This window comes from Penicillium hispanicum (assembly GCF_028827665.1).
Source record: "Penicillium hispanicum strain IBT 35686 chromosome Unknown utg000004l_segment0_segment0, whole genome shotgun sequence".
Taxonomy (NCBI): Eukaryota; Fungi; Ascomycota; class Eurotiomycetes; order Eurotiales; family Aspergillaceae; genus Penicillium; species Penicillium hispanicum.
The window spans coordinates 2,230,476-2,243,729 of record NW_026623196.1 but is presented as its reverse complement, the minus strand read 5'-3'; the positions used below and the strand labels follow the sequence as shown (position 1 = coordinate 2,243,729).

The following is a 13,254-nucleotide window of genomic DNA, read 5'->3' as shown; positions in this document are numbered from 1 at the left end:
TGCTGGTAACCACTCAGGCTGGTGCGGAGGAAAAAAGATCGAGGGGTCGAGAGATATCGGGGAAGAATCGATGGAGTGGAGCGGGCGGAGCCATGAGCCATGGGCAATGAGCGTTCACGTATTCCGAATGGATTCGTTGGCTCGTCCAATGATGGCGCAACAAGTGCATTTCCAACGGAGGATCAGATCCAGGGCAAAATGCATTGCGCCATTTCACAGCATCGTTTAAGAGAATTGGGTCAGCGTAGGACGTCTATGGGATATAGTCCAATGGTGGTCGGGCGGCTCAAACAGCCAACCGTGGGTATATAGCACATTGCAAAGATTGGGCACAACTTAGAAACCAGTGGTACGATCAGTAGAGACAGCGGAAGGAGACCTCAATATTGTTCTTGGGCTTTGGTTCTACTGATTGCATCTCATCCATGAATCCATTGTGACCGGGCCTCATGATGTGATTTATCAGCACTGCATGTTATCGGTATCGATAGCGCCCCCGGCCTCCCCGACTTCTCTCCTCGACCACATCTCTCGCCATGGAGAAACAAGCGATCCAGGATGTGCACGACGAGGAGCTGGGCTCGAAGTCGCAGGAGTCGAACAATTCGACTGATCCAAAACCCCGTCGAAGCTGGGCAGTGCTTCTCACCGCGGTGCTCGCCGGTGGCTGGTTCTTCTGGCCCCACTGTCGCCATGCTCATCGGTCTCATGCCTCCAGCATCGAGGACAGGGTCCATACCATATTGACGCACACTCCCTTGATTGGTCGGATACCACCCAGCTTTGGCACCTATGGAGACTAATTCACTCAGCAGATGGTCACGATGACTTCCCCATCTTCATCCGACTCTTCTACCATAACCGTATCTATGACACGGACTTTCCAACGTCCTTTGTTGATGGCTCTCTCCCTGGCCATGTTGATCTACCCCGTCTGAAGCACGGGCAAGTGGGCGGTAGCTTCTGGAGTGTTTTTGTGCCCTGCCCCAAGGACGGGGCGGATTTCTCGGATGAGAACTATGCGGCGAGTATGTGAATCCAACCAGACACTACCAGAAAGATTGTGGTTTAATAGGCCATGAACAGGTGTGCGCCAAACGTTCGAGCAGGTTGACGTGATGTCACGCGTGCAGCGAGCTTATCCCGAGGTCTTTTCGGCGCCGCCCAACGGCACGACTGCCCTGCAGGCTTTCCAGGAGGGCAAGATCATCTCACCGCTAGGGATCGAGGGCCTGCATTCTATTGGCAACTCGTTCTCCTATCTCCGTCTGTTCTATGAATTGGGCGTGTCGTACGCGACTCTTACCCATAACTGCCACAACCAATATGCCGATGCAGCTGTCCTCGAGCTGCCGGACGGTGGCATGACGAAAGCGAGTCCGCTGTGGCACGGCGTGAGCGCAGAAGGCAAGAAGCTGGTATACGAGATGAACCGCCTCGGAATGATCGTCGATCTGGCGCATGTGAGCGTGGACACGATGCGTGATGTTCTCGGCGCCGGTAAAGACGAATGGGCGGGAAGCCGTGCTCCGATTATCTTCAGCCACAGCTCTGCGAAGGCACTGTGCCCGCACCCGCGGAACGTGCCCGACGACGTGTTGGAACTGGTCCGGGCGAGAAACTCGGTGGTCATGGTCAACTTTGCCCCTGACTTTATCTCCTGCACGGTATCTGACAGCGCAAGTGGCTTGCCGGACTTGGACCCTGCCCATGCCACCCTCGAGCGCGTCGCAGAACATATTGTGCACATTGGTACCGTCGCCGGGTTCGACCATGTCGGCATTGGGAGCGATTTCGACGGTATCCCTACTGTGCCTCGGGGCTTGGAAGATGTCTCGAAGTTCCCAGATCTGATTGCAGAACTGTTGCGACGTGGACTAAGCGACGAAGATGCCGCCAAGGTGGCTGGCGGCAATCTACTACGAGTGTGGAAGCATGTTGATCAAGTCGCCTTGGAGATGCAGGCCGAGGGCGCACTTCCCGCGGAGGACGGCTCACAGAGTCTGTAATATAGCAGGAGAGACGTGGTATGAAGTATGGCATTGTGTAGTATCTAGGCGTCAATACAAACCCCCAGTCCAGTCTCTATACAGACCAAGCTCCCTTCCTGCTTTGATACTCCTTCCACAATTCAAACGCCCGCAGAATATTGGGTGCCTGATGCCCAGTAGTTGGTAGCGGCAGCTGGTATTTCCCTTTGCCCGCCTGCAATGAATCTCGAACATCACTTTCGGTCGCCCAGTCGAACGCCTGGTGCTCGGTGGCTTCGAGCCGAACAGGAATCTCCTCGCGGGGAACAGGACGCGGCGCCCCTCCAGGCGAGTCATGCAGCGCTTCATGGACCTCGATAATGAACGAGTACTTGGCGATACGCAGCTTATCACCGTTGCGCCGCGTGTGCAGCCAGCTATCTGCCGACACCAGCTCGACCATCCGCGACACATGCAGTCCGGATTCCTCGAGAACCTCGCGCGCCACGCCGTCGAGCAGGGTGACATCGACGCCGGGCTCAGATGCACCGCCGGGACCTTCCCAACACCCGCCCATGGAGTCAGTTAGGGCACGCTGGAGCAGCAGGATGCGTGGCGGGGTTGGCGCGTCCGCCTCGGATGCAAGATCTGCATCCTGCGAGAAAATGTAGCCGCCGACGCCAAAGCTGTCGAATTCAGGCCGGGCTGCGGCGAACTTGGCGAGAGGGACATTGAAGTATTCCAGGTGCGGCGCGATGGTGTAGGGCAGCGCCATGGTGGGGAGTGTTGGGGAGTGGAAGAGGCTGTGTTGGCGAGGTTGTTGATCCCCGCCGTTTCTATGAAACTTAACACTGGGAGATGGCGAGGGATTGCCGGCATTTATAAACCAACAGACAGACTATTTTGGAGGCTAGCAATTGAACCTGTTAAGCTAATGTAATCCATATCATAAAGATTATCTATACTGTTCAATATTGATGCATATTCTTGTTCCGGAACCCGTCGTCCCAGCCTAAGCATTCTGCTTGACCAGCTCAATAATCTGCGCCTCCGACAACTTCGGAATACCCAGCAGCTCAATATCCGTATTGGTGAACGCACCGCCGTAGTCCTTCGCAAAGACAGCCCGCTTAATAAGGTTGACCGCGAAGGTCCCGAAATCCGGCGGCGACTGCTTGACAACCTCATATGCCTGCTTCTCCAGATCCGCGGTCGCCACGGGCTCGCGCTGGATCTGATCCCCCTTGCCAGACCACTGCAGCAGTTGGTTCTGAGTGACCTCGGCCTCGGAGACGTGCACATATCGGTTCTTCGTTTCGTCCGGGTGGCGCAGCACGCCGGCGACAGCGCGCCCGATAGCGCCGAGGGTCGTCGTGCTGAAGGGAGTGTCGCCGCCGTCAAAGACGGGCGATGAAGGCCCGGCCACATTTGCAATGAACTTCTTCTCGAGGCCCCAGTCGAGGAACGGGCCTGTGATGATGGATGTATAGCTAAAGGCATTGTCTTTCTGTGAAAGCTCCTGCAGATGCTGCACGACTGCGATCTTGTCACCGAAGACAGGGAGCTTTGCGGTCAGAGGGTGCGCGGTGTTGCTGCCGAACTCTGAGGGCACATAGCGCTGTACGCCGGCAGCGTGGGCGGCGTCTATAAGGCGCAGGTGGACTTCGCGGGGGATGGACCCGACGCCGAGCACGTTCACGACGGCATCTTGGCCTTTCAAGGCGGCGACGAGAGAGTCTTGGGAGTTATAGTCGACTACTTGAATCTTCACGCGGGAGTCCAATTGGTGCGTTGATGAACGGCTCAGAAGCGTCACTTCGAAGTTGGCTGCTACCAATGCATTAAGAATTGCAGGACCGAGGTTGCCGGTGCCCTGATGGTAGTGTTAGCAATGATTGCCCGCAATTGCGAATACTTTCACCACTCACGCCAGCAAGAGCAACTTTAGTGATAGCCATGGCGAGTGGAGGGGTGGTTGAACCAGGTATTGTGCGGTGAGAGAAGATACGGTATACAGACAGCCGAGAGGCGCAATGAGATATGTTCGAAAGAGATACAACTGGACGTCCCCTCGAGGCTTATATGTCCATTGTCGACCTCTGGCGCCCGGCTCATCATGGTATCAGATGGAAGCAGAGTGTCATCACTGCCAAGCCCTATCACCTCATTCCCAGTGATGAGCAATCACCGCGGAACAGCTCCGCCATAGGATGCGGTGTTGGTAAGCCGCGGTTGACCATCATGGGTTGATCCATAAGTTCTATCCATGAGTCGGGATGATCCGAAAACCCGAGCCAGGTGGCGGTGGAGCAGAAAGGCTGGATGGTCTGAGAGATCGAGGAGGCCACGCGACATAGATCCCGCGTAGCACATCGTGGAGCCAAGCAGTCTTGTCCGGGTGGAGAGGCGAGATGCCCAACCAAGTCGACATGATGTTGGACAGATCAACCAGAATCAGAGCCCCTTGACGCCCGGTCCAAGAGGATCCGAGGCCGCCAATCATCGACGAAAGCGAGTTGCATCGGTGTACGTGAGGCTCGGGTCGATCGCTGCTCCGTTGAGCCTCGATAGGAAATACAACTCGTTGCGGACCGACGATAAATCTGGTGTGGAACGGAGACTTCCAGCCATCCGGTCCCATATTCCACTGATCGACAGAGTCATGCAAGATCCTACGGTAGATCCATGAGGTATAGACATCCATTCACTTCGTCTAAGTTCATTATGTAAATGCTGGCCGTTTCCCAGATAAAGATGAAGCCCAACCGAACGCCGGCGCCCGTGCAAAGCTCGTTGCAAAAAATCTTACAAAAAGTACTCGCTCCGCCCTGGCCGCGAGGTGGGCATGTGTCGTTGGTCGTCGCTGACAGCGCTGAACAGCTTGAAGGTGGGCTTGAGATCGTCTCCAATCTCGCACACCGAGGCCAGATTGCCGCATCGGTAGCAGTAGTTCGGGGCACTCCACACGGTCACGACGTTTTGGTTGGCGAAGTGGTACTTGTATCCCTCGTTGACCAGCTGGTGGGCACGCGCAATCAGAGAGAGGTCGTTGACGTGGCAGAATTCATCGGCAACCCGATCACCGAACAACCACCCTGAGGACGATCGAGATTAGCCGCGTACTTATATGCAAGACCAAGACGACGGAATTCTCACCTGCTCCGCGTGGACTAACCGCCCACGTTTCCACATCGTCCGGATCCGACCAGACCAGATCGCAGAATGCGCCCTCGTGAGGGATTTCCTGGGCGCGGGCCACTACTCGTACCTGGTCCAAAGTGCGAATTTCCGGACTCAACCCACCATGAACACACAGCACTTTGCCGTCAATGATAGCCCCCAATGTCATGAAATCAAAGACCTGGCAGCACGCCTTCCACACCGACGCACTCCCGTACTTCTGGAAACATTCCTCGTAGAACCCGTAGACCTGCGTGATCTGTCGGGACTCGTGGTTACCACGCACCAATGTCACTCGATCGGGATACCTGGCGACAGTCCGTATTAGCCTAGCCCAGACGACCTTTCCAAGCATGACGAGGGGGGCACACTCACTTCGCCTTGAGACACAGTAAGAGCGTCAGCGTCTCCAAGCTGAAATATCCTCGGTCCACATAATCTCCGAGGAAAACAAAGTTGCTGTTCAGCTGGACGTCATTCGAGGTCTGGCTCGCAGACCGACTCCGCGGACCGTCGTTCGATTCTGACCCCTCCTCGTCGTCCTCGCCGTTTGGGTTGGCGTTGGGCCCGCGTAACTTCTTCCGGATCTTGGGATCCGTGATGGTAGATGGTGGCTCGATATCGGCAGACGTAATAACGGAGGGAGAGGTTTTCGGGGCGTCGAGCTCGGTGCCATCGGGCATGCCACCCGAGACACGGAAGAGCTCCAGGAGATCGTAGAACTGGCCGTGGATATCACCGCAGATGGTGACGGGAGTCGAGACGGGCTGGATATTGGATTCTTTCACACGCAGATATTGTCAGCGCAGGGTAAGAGATGTCCGCCCAGGCAATGCTCACCCTCCATCATATACTCCTTGACCATCTCGCACAGCTGCTTCATGTGGGCCTCGGAGAGGTACTTGCAATCCTTGGCAGCCTCCAGCCACTCGTCAGGGCCCGCATTGCGTTTCAGTTTGGCCGGCCCGGGTTGAGGGACCTTGCTGTCGGTCATGGCGAAGTGAATGGAGGGAGAAGTTCCAATGCAGACGGAAGCGAGGAAGAAGCGGAGGGCGGGGAACTGCGCGCTTGGTGGGACTCGGACGCCGCACGCGCACACGACATTTGCACCTGCTCGCCGCACTTTACTGTGTCAGGTCCTTTGCTCAGGCCCATGGTGCTCTGACTTGGCTCTGGTTGATGATGGAAGCCGTGGACATGATGGCAGGTCTCCTATTTGCTACCTGATGTCCTCGTGGGAGCCTCTACTGCGCAAGAGATTCAAGCAGGTATCGGTCATCAAAACTTTCATTCATTTCGCTATGTACCGTCAATCAGAAATCCAAAGTCTATCTACATCTCGTAGCAAGCCGTTCACCCGTCGAGCTTGCCCAAGTACTCGGTGACCACGTCCGCAAAAGCCTCCGGCTGCTCGACCATGGGCAGATGGCCCGCACGGTCGATGATTTTCAAGTCGGCACCACCGCGCAGATCGGCCGCCATCTTTTGCATGGTCTGGGGCAGGACGCCGTCATTGGCGCCTGCCACGAACAGGCCGGGGACAGTGGCCTGGGCCATCCGCTCGCGGATGTCGTAGGCGCACAGGGCCTGCACACTGTGGGCGAAGCCCTTGAGGCTGTTGGTGCGCACCGCCTCCTTGACGGGTACCAGCACCTCCGGCTGGGTCTCGTACGATTCCGGGACGAACCAGCGTCGGGTAGTCACTTCGGCCAGCTGCTCCCCGACAATCGGTTCCTTGGTATCGGGGTCGACGGAGCCCTCCTGCTCGCACATCGCGACACGGTCACCCCAGGCCTTGCGGTTGGACTCCGGCGCAGACGAGTTGGTGTCGCAAGCGATGAATGCAGCGATGCGCTCAGGGTACAGAAGGGAAGTATTGAGCACAGTCACACCACCCAGACTGACACCGATCAAGCGGGCGGCCTTGGGCGGCACACGCAGTGCTTCCAGCAGAGTGGCCAGGTCGGAGGCCAGCAGGTCGACGTTGACGGGCTGCTCGCCACTCGCGGAGTGGCGGCCACGAGTCAAATAGCGTACGACGCGGTAGCGCTGGTTCTGTTGGCGGGCAAAGAAGGCGTCGACAAAGCGGTCCCAGATGTTCCAGTTGACGAGGATAGAGTTGCTCAGCACCACGACAGGGGCGTCGGGGTCAGTGCTGCCCTCCAGACGGTAAGGGATCTCGACCCCGTCCTTGGTCGTGACGAAGGACTCGACAGCAGGCCGAGTAGGCGAAGGGAATGTGCGGGTGCGGCCGTCGTTTGAGGACCAGGGTCCGACGACATCCGGGGCAGCGAGCGACGAGAGCTCACGCGGTGCAGGGCCAAAGGTATAATACCACTGATACACACGACGGGTCTTGGAGGTCACTATGTCATTCTTGATGCGTTCACCCCAGGGAGTGTTCACGGCGGCCTGGTGAGCATCGCCGCCCAACCCGTTGACGGGGCTATACTCGTACAGAGCCAGCAGCTCGCGCGGGGCATTGGAGTCAATGGCAGTGGTCACAAACAGACGGCTGCGACGCCAGCCCGGCACGCGGGCGAGCATCTCGAAATGTTCCTCGCGATACCAACGCAGCAGCTCCGCCTCCTTCTCAGCGTCCGCGGGGAGGGCGGCGGTGTTGGCAACCAAGACCGTTCCGCGGGTCTCGGCATCGGTGTCGGCTTGGTGCTCCAGCGAGCGGAAGTCGGGCTGGCTGCGCTCCTCCACTAGATCGTACAGCTTGCGCCCGACATCAATCTGAGCCATGGTCTTCTTCTCGCGCTCCGTCTTAATCAGATCGGTCCGCAGGTCCAGGTAGGTCTTGCGCGTCAACTCGTCCATGTCGGTGATATCGTACAGCGCCACATACTCAGGCTGCTCGCCGTCCGTCGCGCGGAAGCGGAAGCCGTTCGTGATGAAGGGCAGACGCAGGCGCAGAGGGCCATGCTCGGTGTTGTACCAGTCGTGGAACTGGGTGTCGGGCAATGAGCCCTTGGGCTGCATTGTCACGTAGAGAAGACCGGCGGTAGGCATGATGGCGGGGGGATCGTGGCGGGGAGGAGACCGGTCGACTGTTACAGCAGCCAAGGAAGTGAAAACCAGAGTCAAGGAGAGGAAGACGGCGAGGGTCTCATTCTTCGATTGCGTCCATCGAGGACTTTTAGTCGTCGCGATGTCTCCATGGCTCGTCCACGACCCGGCAATGCCCCTCACCCGGAAGAAAGCAAAGCGCAACCGATCAAAACTGCCGATTCCCCATATTTTTCCCAGCGCATCGCCCCCGGCCGGAACCCCGGATGCTCTACGCCGATTATGGATTCAATGACGCTGCGTGCAAATTGCGGTTTCATCGTTGCCTCTAGGTCTAGATTTTATTTACGTCGTTTAATCATACCAAATGGCGTTCATGCCGAAGCCCTGCTCCGGGATATCTACGCGCGCCACGCGTGCCAGCTTCTCGTCGCGCCAGCGGTACATCTCGACGAAGCCCAACTGATCATCGCACAGGGCCAGCCACTCGTCGCTGAAATCGCAGGGACTGACGGCGTTGGAGTGGCCACCGCTGGTCGAGGTTGGGTTGATGAAGAGCTGGCGCTCAATTTCACCGCTGGGGCCCAGCTTGAACGCGGTGATGTAGCCCGTCACATCGAAGTGGTTGGAACGGGTGGTCGCAAACAGGTACTCGCCGCTGCGCGTGGTGAAGGTCACGTCTCCACGGTACTTGTTGCGCGGGGGAAGGCCTGGAGAAGAGCAGAACGAATGCGGATTAAATTTCCAATATCCTTCGGTTGGTGGGAGCATTCGTCCACTTACCTGACGGCAGCAATGGGTAGGTAATGTGGGTGAAGACGGGCTTGTGGGTGCGCTCGTCGATCACGTAGACGGCCAGGCGGTTCCCGGCCTCCATCAGCGCGTATAGGTACTTGCCGCTGGGGTGAATCTCGACCCATCGCGGGTGGTCACCGGGATCGGGAGCCTCAAGGCAGTCCAGCAGGGTCAATTGACCGGTCTCGGCATCCTTCTGGTGCGTCCAGATCTTGTTGGCCTGCAGGTCCGCCGAGTACAGGTAGGTCTCGGTGGGATCGAAGACCATGCCGTGGATGCCGGTGTTGGGGTCGTACTCGTAGTTCTGGACATTGGCGTCCAGGGCGCCGTCGGCCGTCACGGAGAAGATGTTCCCATATCCCGCATACTTGTAGAACGGATTGCCATACACATTGTAGGGCGGCTTGTGGGCGGCGAGCACGAAGATGGCGCGGGTGTTGGTTTCGCTGCTGGAGGCCAACGCTGTAACGAGCGAGTCAGCGCAATTGGCTTTGAGATTGGATCCCTATTCAACTGATTCAACAAAGCACGTACGGTGACCCGCGACCGGGTGCGACGCTTGGTGTACGATCTCGGTCGGACTCTTGACGGCGAAGCTGTTCCACTTCTTCATCGCCGCGCCGTAGATGGCCTTCTTATCGTGAGAGAAGGTCATCCACGAGATGGGCTCGGCCTCGGGGATGTCAGTCTTCTTGACCAAGTCCAGAGTGAGGGCCTCATCGTCGAATTGCACGGTGTAGATGCGCCCGGGGGCGGTCCACGTCCCGACCATCAGATGATGCTTCATGGCGGCAGTTGGAGAATGGGAGAACGGTCGAGCACCAGCGCGAGAGAGAAAGGCAGTTGCCCGCACAAGAGAAGCCGGATGGATCATACGAGGACTCGATCCCGAGTCGAGGAGACAGAAGAGACTCGGCCGCAGAAGACTTATCCAGCGGGTGCGGAGACGGCATCGAGGGGCGGCACGCGATGCGTTTTGCCCAGTGCGGACACTGGGGAAGGCGAGGGCCAATGGAGACACTCGTGCGCCATGAACGAGTCCCTCCAGTTTCGACCGTTCAGAGTGGACGTTGGCCGGATGCCGGCAACCAGCAAAACGCAATCCCGGCGAACGGGAGTTGCGGCGGCGTCGCTGCCGAGTGCCTCATTCGCCCTGCGTCCCCGTCAGCGCGCTGCTCACCACCCATTGCCGATGATGCGGTCCGGGGTTGACTGCCATGAAGCAACCTTGCGTCCTCTGGGGCCGAAATGGTCATCCGGGGTAGCAGTGCCGAATATTTAATAACTGCTGGAATCCGCTCCGTGTCCCTCTCTTCTCATCACTGCATCCCTTTTGGTTTTATACTTCCATCTCAACCACACGACCAATCTCTACCTGCACAATGTCATCCCACCGCCAGTTCGACCCCAATTTCACACCCTATGTGGTCAACGCCATGGGACCCAAGACCCCCGAGCGTGCTCGCGTGGTGCTGGGCTCCCTGATCAAGCACATCCACGACTTCGCCCGCGAGGTGGAACTGACCTCCGCCGAGTGGATGCTGGGTGTTGAGTTCATCAACTCCATCGGCAAGATCTCCACCCCCGTGCGGAACGAATGCCACCGTATCTGCGACGTGATCGGTCTCGAGTCCCTCGTTGATGAGATCGCCAACAAGATCATCACCGAGCAGGGCATCTCCCCCACCTCCAACGTCATTCTTGGTCCTTTCTGGTCACCCAATGCTCCCTTTCGCGCCCTGGGCGACAGCATCATCCAAGACCCCAACCCCGAGGGCAAGGTCACCTACATGCACGGCGTCCTAAAGGACATGGAGACCGGCGCGCCCATTGTCGGCGCCGTCCTCGACATCTGGCAAGCCTCCGCCAACGGCCAATACGACTTCCAAGACCCCAACCAGAGCGAGAACAACCTCCGGGGCAAGTTCAAGTCCAACGAGAAGGGCGAGTTCAACTGGTACTGCTACCACCCGACCCCCTACTCTCTGCCCACGGACGGTCCGGCCGGTGTCCTCCTCAACCTCATGGACCGCTCGCCCATGCGTCCCGCTCACATCCACCTCATGATCACTCACCCCAACTACGCCACCGTCATCAACCAGATCTACCCCAGTGACGACCCTCACCTCGACATCGACTCTGTCTTTGCCGTCAAGGATGACCTCGTTGTGGACTTCAAACCCAAGACTAACGACCCCAAGGCCACTCTGGACCTGGAGTACAACGTCACCATGGCACTGAAGAAGCACCACCCCAACCCCAACTCCGCCCCGCCCGTCTCGTCATTCGAGCGCTTCAACAAGGGCAATAAGGAGAAGGCTGCCCTATAAACAACACTCGAAACGGGCTCTTTACGGTGTTTATGGATTTGATGTACATTTAACCATTTAGCGATTGATGCATTCCCCTTTTTATGACAATCCCATTCATCCATTCTTGACAAAAATGAGGTTTCCAAGTATAGAGACGTTGTTTCTGGTCATCTTTCCATGTAGATCGTGTAGATCGCAGCCACGCCGTAGTGGAAATAGGGCTGTAGCTGCAGGGACCAGCGCATCCACTTCGGCCAGATCGAATCCAATCGGAATACTAGCATTTATGCTTATCTGGGGTCGGAAGACATGCTTTTGTGTTCGTCTGGAGATTTCGCCAGAGGATCTGGGACTTGAAGTGTTCTTTTTGATTCTTTTACTCTCGCCTGGTGCAGATGTGCGTTGTGCACGGAGATGGGCATTGGTACATAGTAGTACGGCTGTTGATGAGACCAGTTCTGCTTCATAGGATGTGACGCGACTCGAGCAACAGTCATGCCGATTGGCGTCAAATCTCATTTAGTAATCGCACTCATTCTGTGTTTCACACTCCCACACTAAAAGCCAGGACGGCAATAACTAGAAGAGCAATGCCCTTGGGAGCATTCGCGTTATCGGCGGAGAAGAGCTTTCCCCAGACACGCGCCGGAAAAGACTTTAGCCCGGACCCACGATCCTCAACCGCTCGGCAACCGTCGAACCCGCTCGGTGGCGATCCCCGCATGAGATATACCGGGGTTACTGAGGAGCAGTGCGGGAGCACGAAGTCAGGGCCATGTATGCCCTTTCACGCAGAATCACCCTCGCCCGATCTCTTCAAGCCTCCCCCAGTCTTGCACGCACCATGCGGCTTCCCTACGCCCCCAACACCCCGCCCGCCGATGCGCCCGCTGACACGGCGGACATCTACGCCCGCATCGCGGCGCGCCGGAACCCACGCCCCCTGATCCCGCTCGACCTGTCGCTGCTGCACAGCCCACCCGTCGCCGACGGCTGGAACAGCTTCCTGGGCGCGATCCGCAGCCGCACCGTCGTCGACGCGGGCCTGCTCGAGCTGGCCGTGTGCCGCGTCGCCGTGCTGAACCGCGCCGTGTACGAATGGAACGCCCACGCGCCCCTCGCGCTGAAGGGCGGCGTCACGCCCGACGAGCTCCAGGCGTGCCGGACACTGCCCTGCACGACGGCGGGCGACCAGTCCCGGCTGGCGACCAGCGCGCTCACCGCGCAGCAGCGCGCCGTGCTGCGCTACACCGACCAGATGACGCGGACTGTCACGGTGGCCGACGAGGTCTTTGCGGAGCTGCAGAGCGTGGGCTTCAGTGACCGCGATATCGTCGAGCTGACCACCGGCATTGCCGGGTACAACTGCGTCAGCCGGTTCCTGGTTGCGTTGGACGTGGGCGAGAACAATGCCCGTGAGATGAAGAGCGTGGACGAGTTGGTCGCTGCCCTGCAATAGCAGTGTCAACGCGACGCCATTTTTGGGGCGGAGTGCCTCTTTTAGGGCACGGATGGGACAGCCTGCAGCTCTAGGAACTCCCTTATGTATATAGTGGAGCGCGTTAGTGCTGTCCACCGTGCAATGACTTATCCTTTTACACCGTCTTTTCCTGGAATGGACTCCGAGGGCCTTGAGCTCATGTAGTTCGGCCCGACGTGTTATAGAGACACATGGGAAGAACCCGACATATGATGGAGCGGTAGCTCGGTGTCCTATCTAGACATATACATGTTTACATTGATACCATCTTCCATAGACATAAAATAAACCCCGAAGGAGCGCTCGTTTTCCTGCGAAAGTAATTTACCCAATGTCTGGCATCCAGCCACAAAAAGGCCACAAGTAGGCACTCAGGCGTGTATCTAAATAGAGAGCGGAGAAATAATCATTCAGGGTTGACCCTGGAAAGCGAAGTGGCTTGTCTAGTCGGAGTGTCCTCCGCATGGCGCTTTCTGCATGATTCGTACCAACACCGTGGGATGCT

The 13,254-nt window shown here is 57.7% G+C and overlaps 7 protein-coding genes across 7 annotated transcripts; 3 read left to right on the top strand and 4 right to left on the bottom strand.

The window, feature by feature from the left end:
• Window positions 1–536: 536 nt before the first annotated feature.
• N7459_004605 (putative dipeptidase) lies at window positions 537–2,009 on the top strand (the record flags this gene model as incomplete). The annotated part of the gene is made up of 3 exons (XM_056943789.1): window positions 537–765; window positions 813–1,028; window positions 1,087–2,009. The coding sequence occupies 3 exons, from the start codon at window positions 537–539 to the stop codon at window positions 2,007–2,009; spliced, it is 1,368 nt and encodes a 455-aa protein (XP_056800672.1).
• A 76-nt stretch (window positions 2,010–2,085) lies between these two features.
• N7459_004604 (NUDIX hydrolase) lies at window positions 2,086–2,745 on the bottom strand (the record flags this gene model as incomplete). The annotated part of the gene is made up of 1 exon (XM_056943788.1): window positions 2,086–2,745. The coding sequence occupies one exon, from the start codon at window positions 2,743–2,745 to the stop codon at window positions 2,086–2,088; it is 660 nt and encodes a 219-aa protein (XP_056800671.1).
• A 237-nt stretch (window positions 2,746–2,982) lies between these two features.
• On the bottom strand, window positions 2,983–3,928 carry N7459_004603 (aromatic alcohol reductase; the record flags this gene model as incomplete). The annotated part of the gene is made up of 2 exons (XM_056943787.1): window positions 2,983–3,843; window positions 3,899–3,928. 2 exons carry the CDS (start codon window positions 3,926–3,928, stop codon window positions 2,983–2,985), a joined length of 891 nt encoding a protein of 296 aa, XP_056800670.1.
• An 847-nt stretch (window positions 3,929–4,775) lies between these two features.
• Window positions 4,776–6,144, bottom strand: sitA (TOR signaling pathway phosphatase SitA; the record flags this gene model as incomplete). Its single annotated transcript, XM_056943786.1, has 4 exons — window positions 4,776–5,065; window positions 5,127–5,458; window positions 5,526–5,931; window positions 5,991–6,144. 4 exons carry the CDS (start codon window positions 6,142–6,144, stop codon window positions 4,776–4,778), a joined length of 1,182 nt encoding a protein of 393 aa, XP_056800669.1.
• Window positions 6,145–6,503: 359 nt separating this feature from the next.
• On the bottom strand, window positions 6,504–9,744 carry N7459_004601 (uncharacterized protein; the record flags this gene model as incomplete). Its single annotated transcript, XM_056943785.1, has 4 exons — window positions 6,504–8,289; window positions 8,527–8,872; window positions 8,946–9,419; window positions 9,492–9,744. 4 exons carry the CDS (start codon window positions 9,742–9,744, stop codon window positions 6,504–6,506), a joined length of 2,859 nt encoding a protein of 952 aa, XP_056800668.1.
• A 595-nt stretch (window positions 9,745–10,339) lies between these two features.
• Window positions 10,340–11,287, top strand: N7459_004600 (putative catechol dioxygenase; the record flags this gene model as incomplete). Its single annotated transcript, XM_056943784.1, has 1 exon — window positions 10,340–11,287. One exon carries the CDS (start codon window positions 10,340–10,342, stop codon window positions 11,285–11,287), a length of 948 nt encoding a protein of 315 aa, XP_056800667.1.
• Window positions 11,288–12,113: 826 nt separating this feature from the next.
• N7459_004599 (carboxymuconolactone decarboxylase family protein) lies at window positions 12,114–12,728 on the top strand (the record flags this gene model as incomplete). The annotated part of the gene is made up of 1 exon (XM_056943783.1): window positions 12,114–12,728. The coding sequence occupies one exon, from the start codon at window positions 12,114–12,116 to the stop codon at window positions 12,726–12,728; it is 615 nt and encodes a 204-aa protein (XP_056800666.1).
• Window positions 12,729–13,254: the final 526 nt, after the last annotated feature.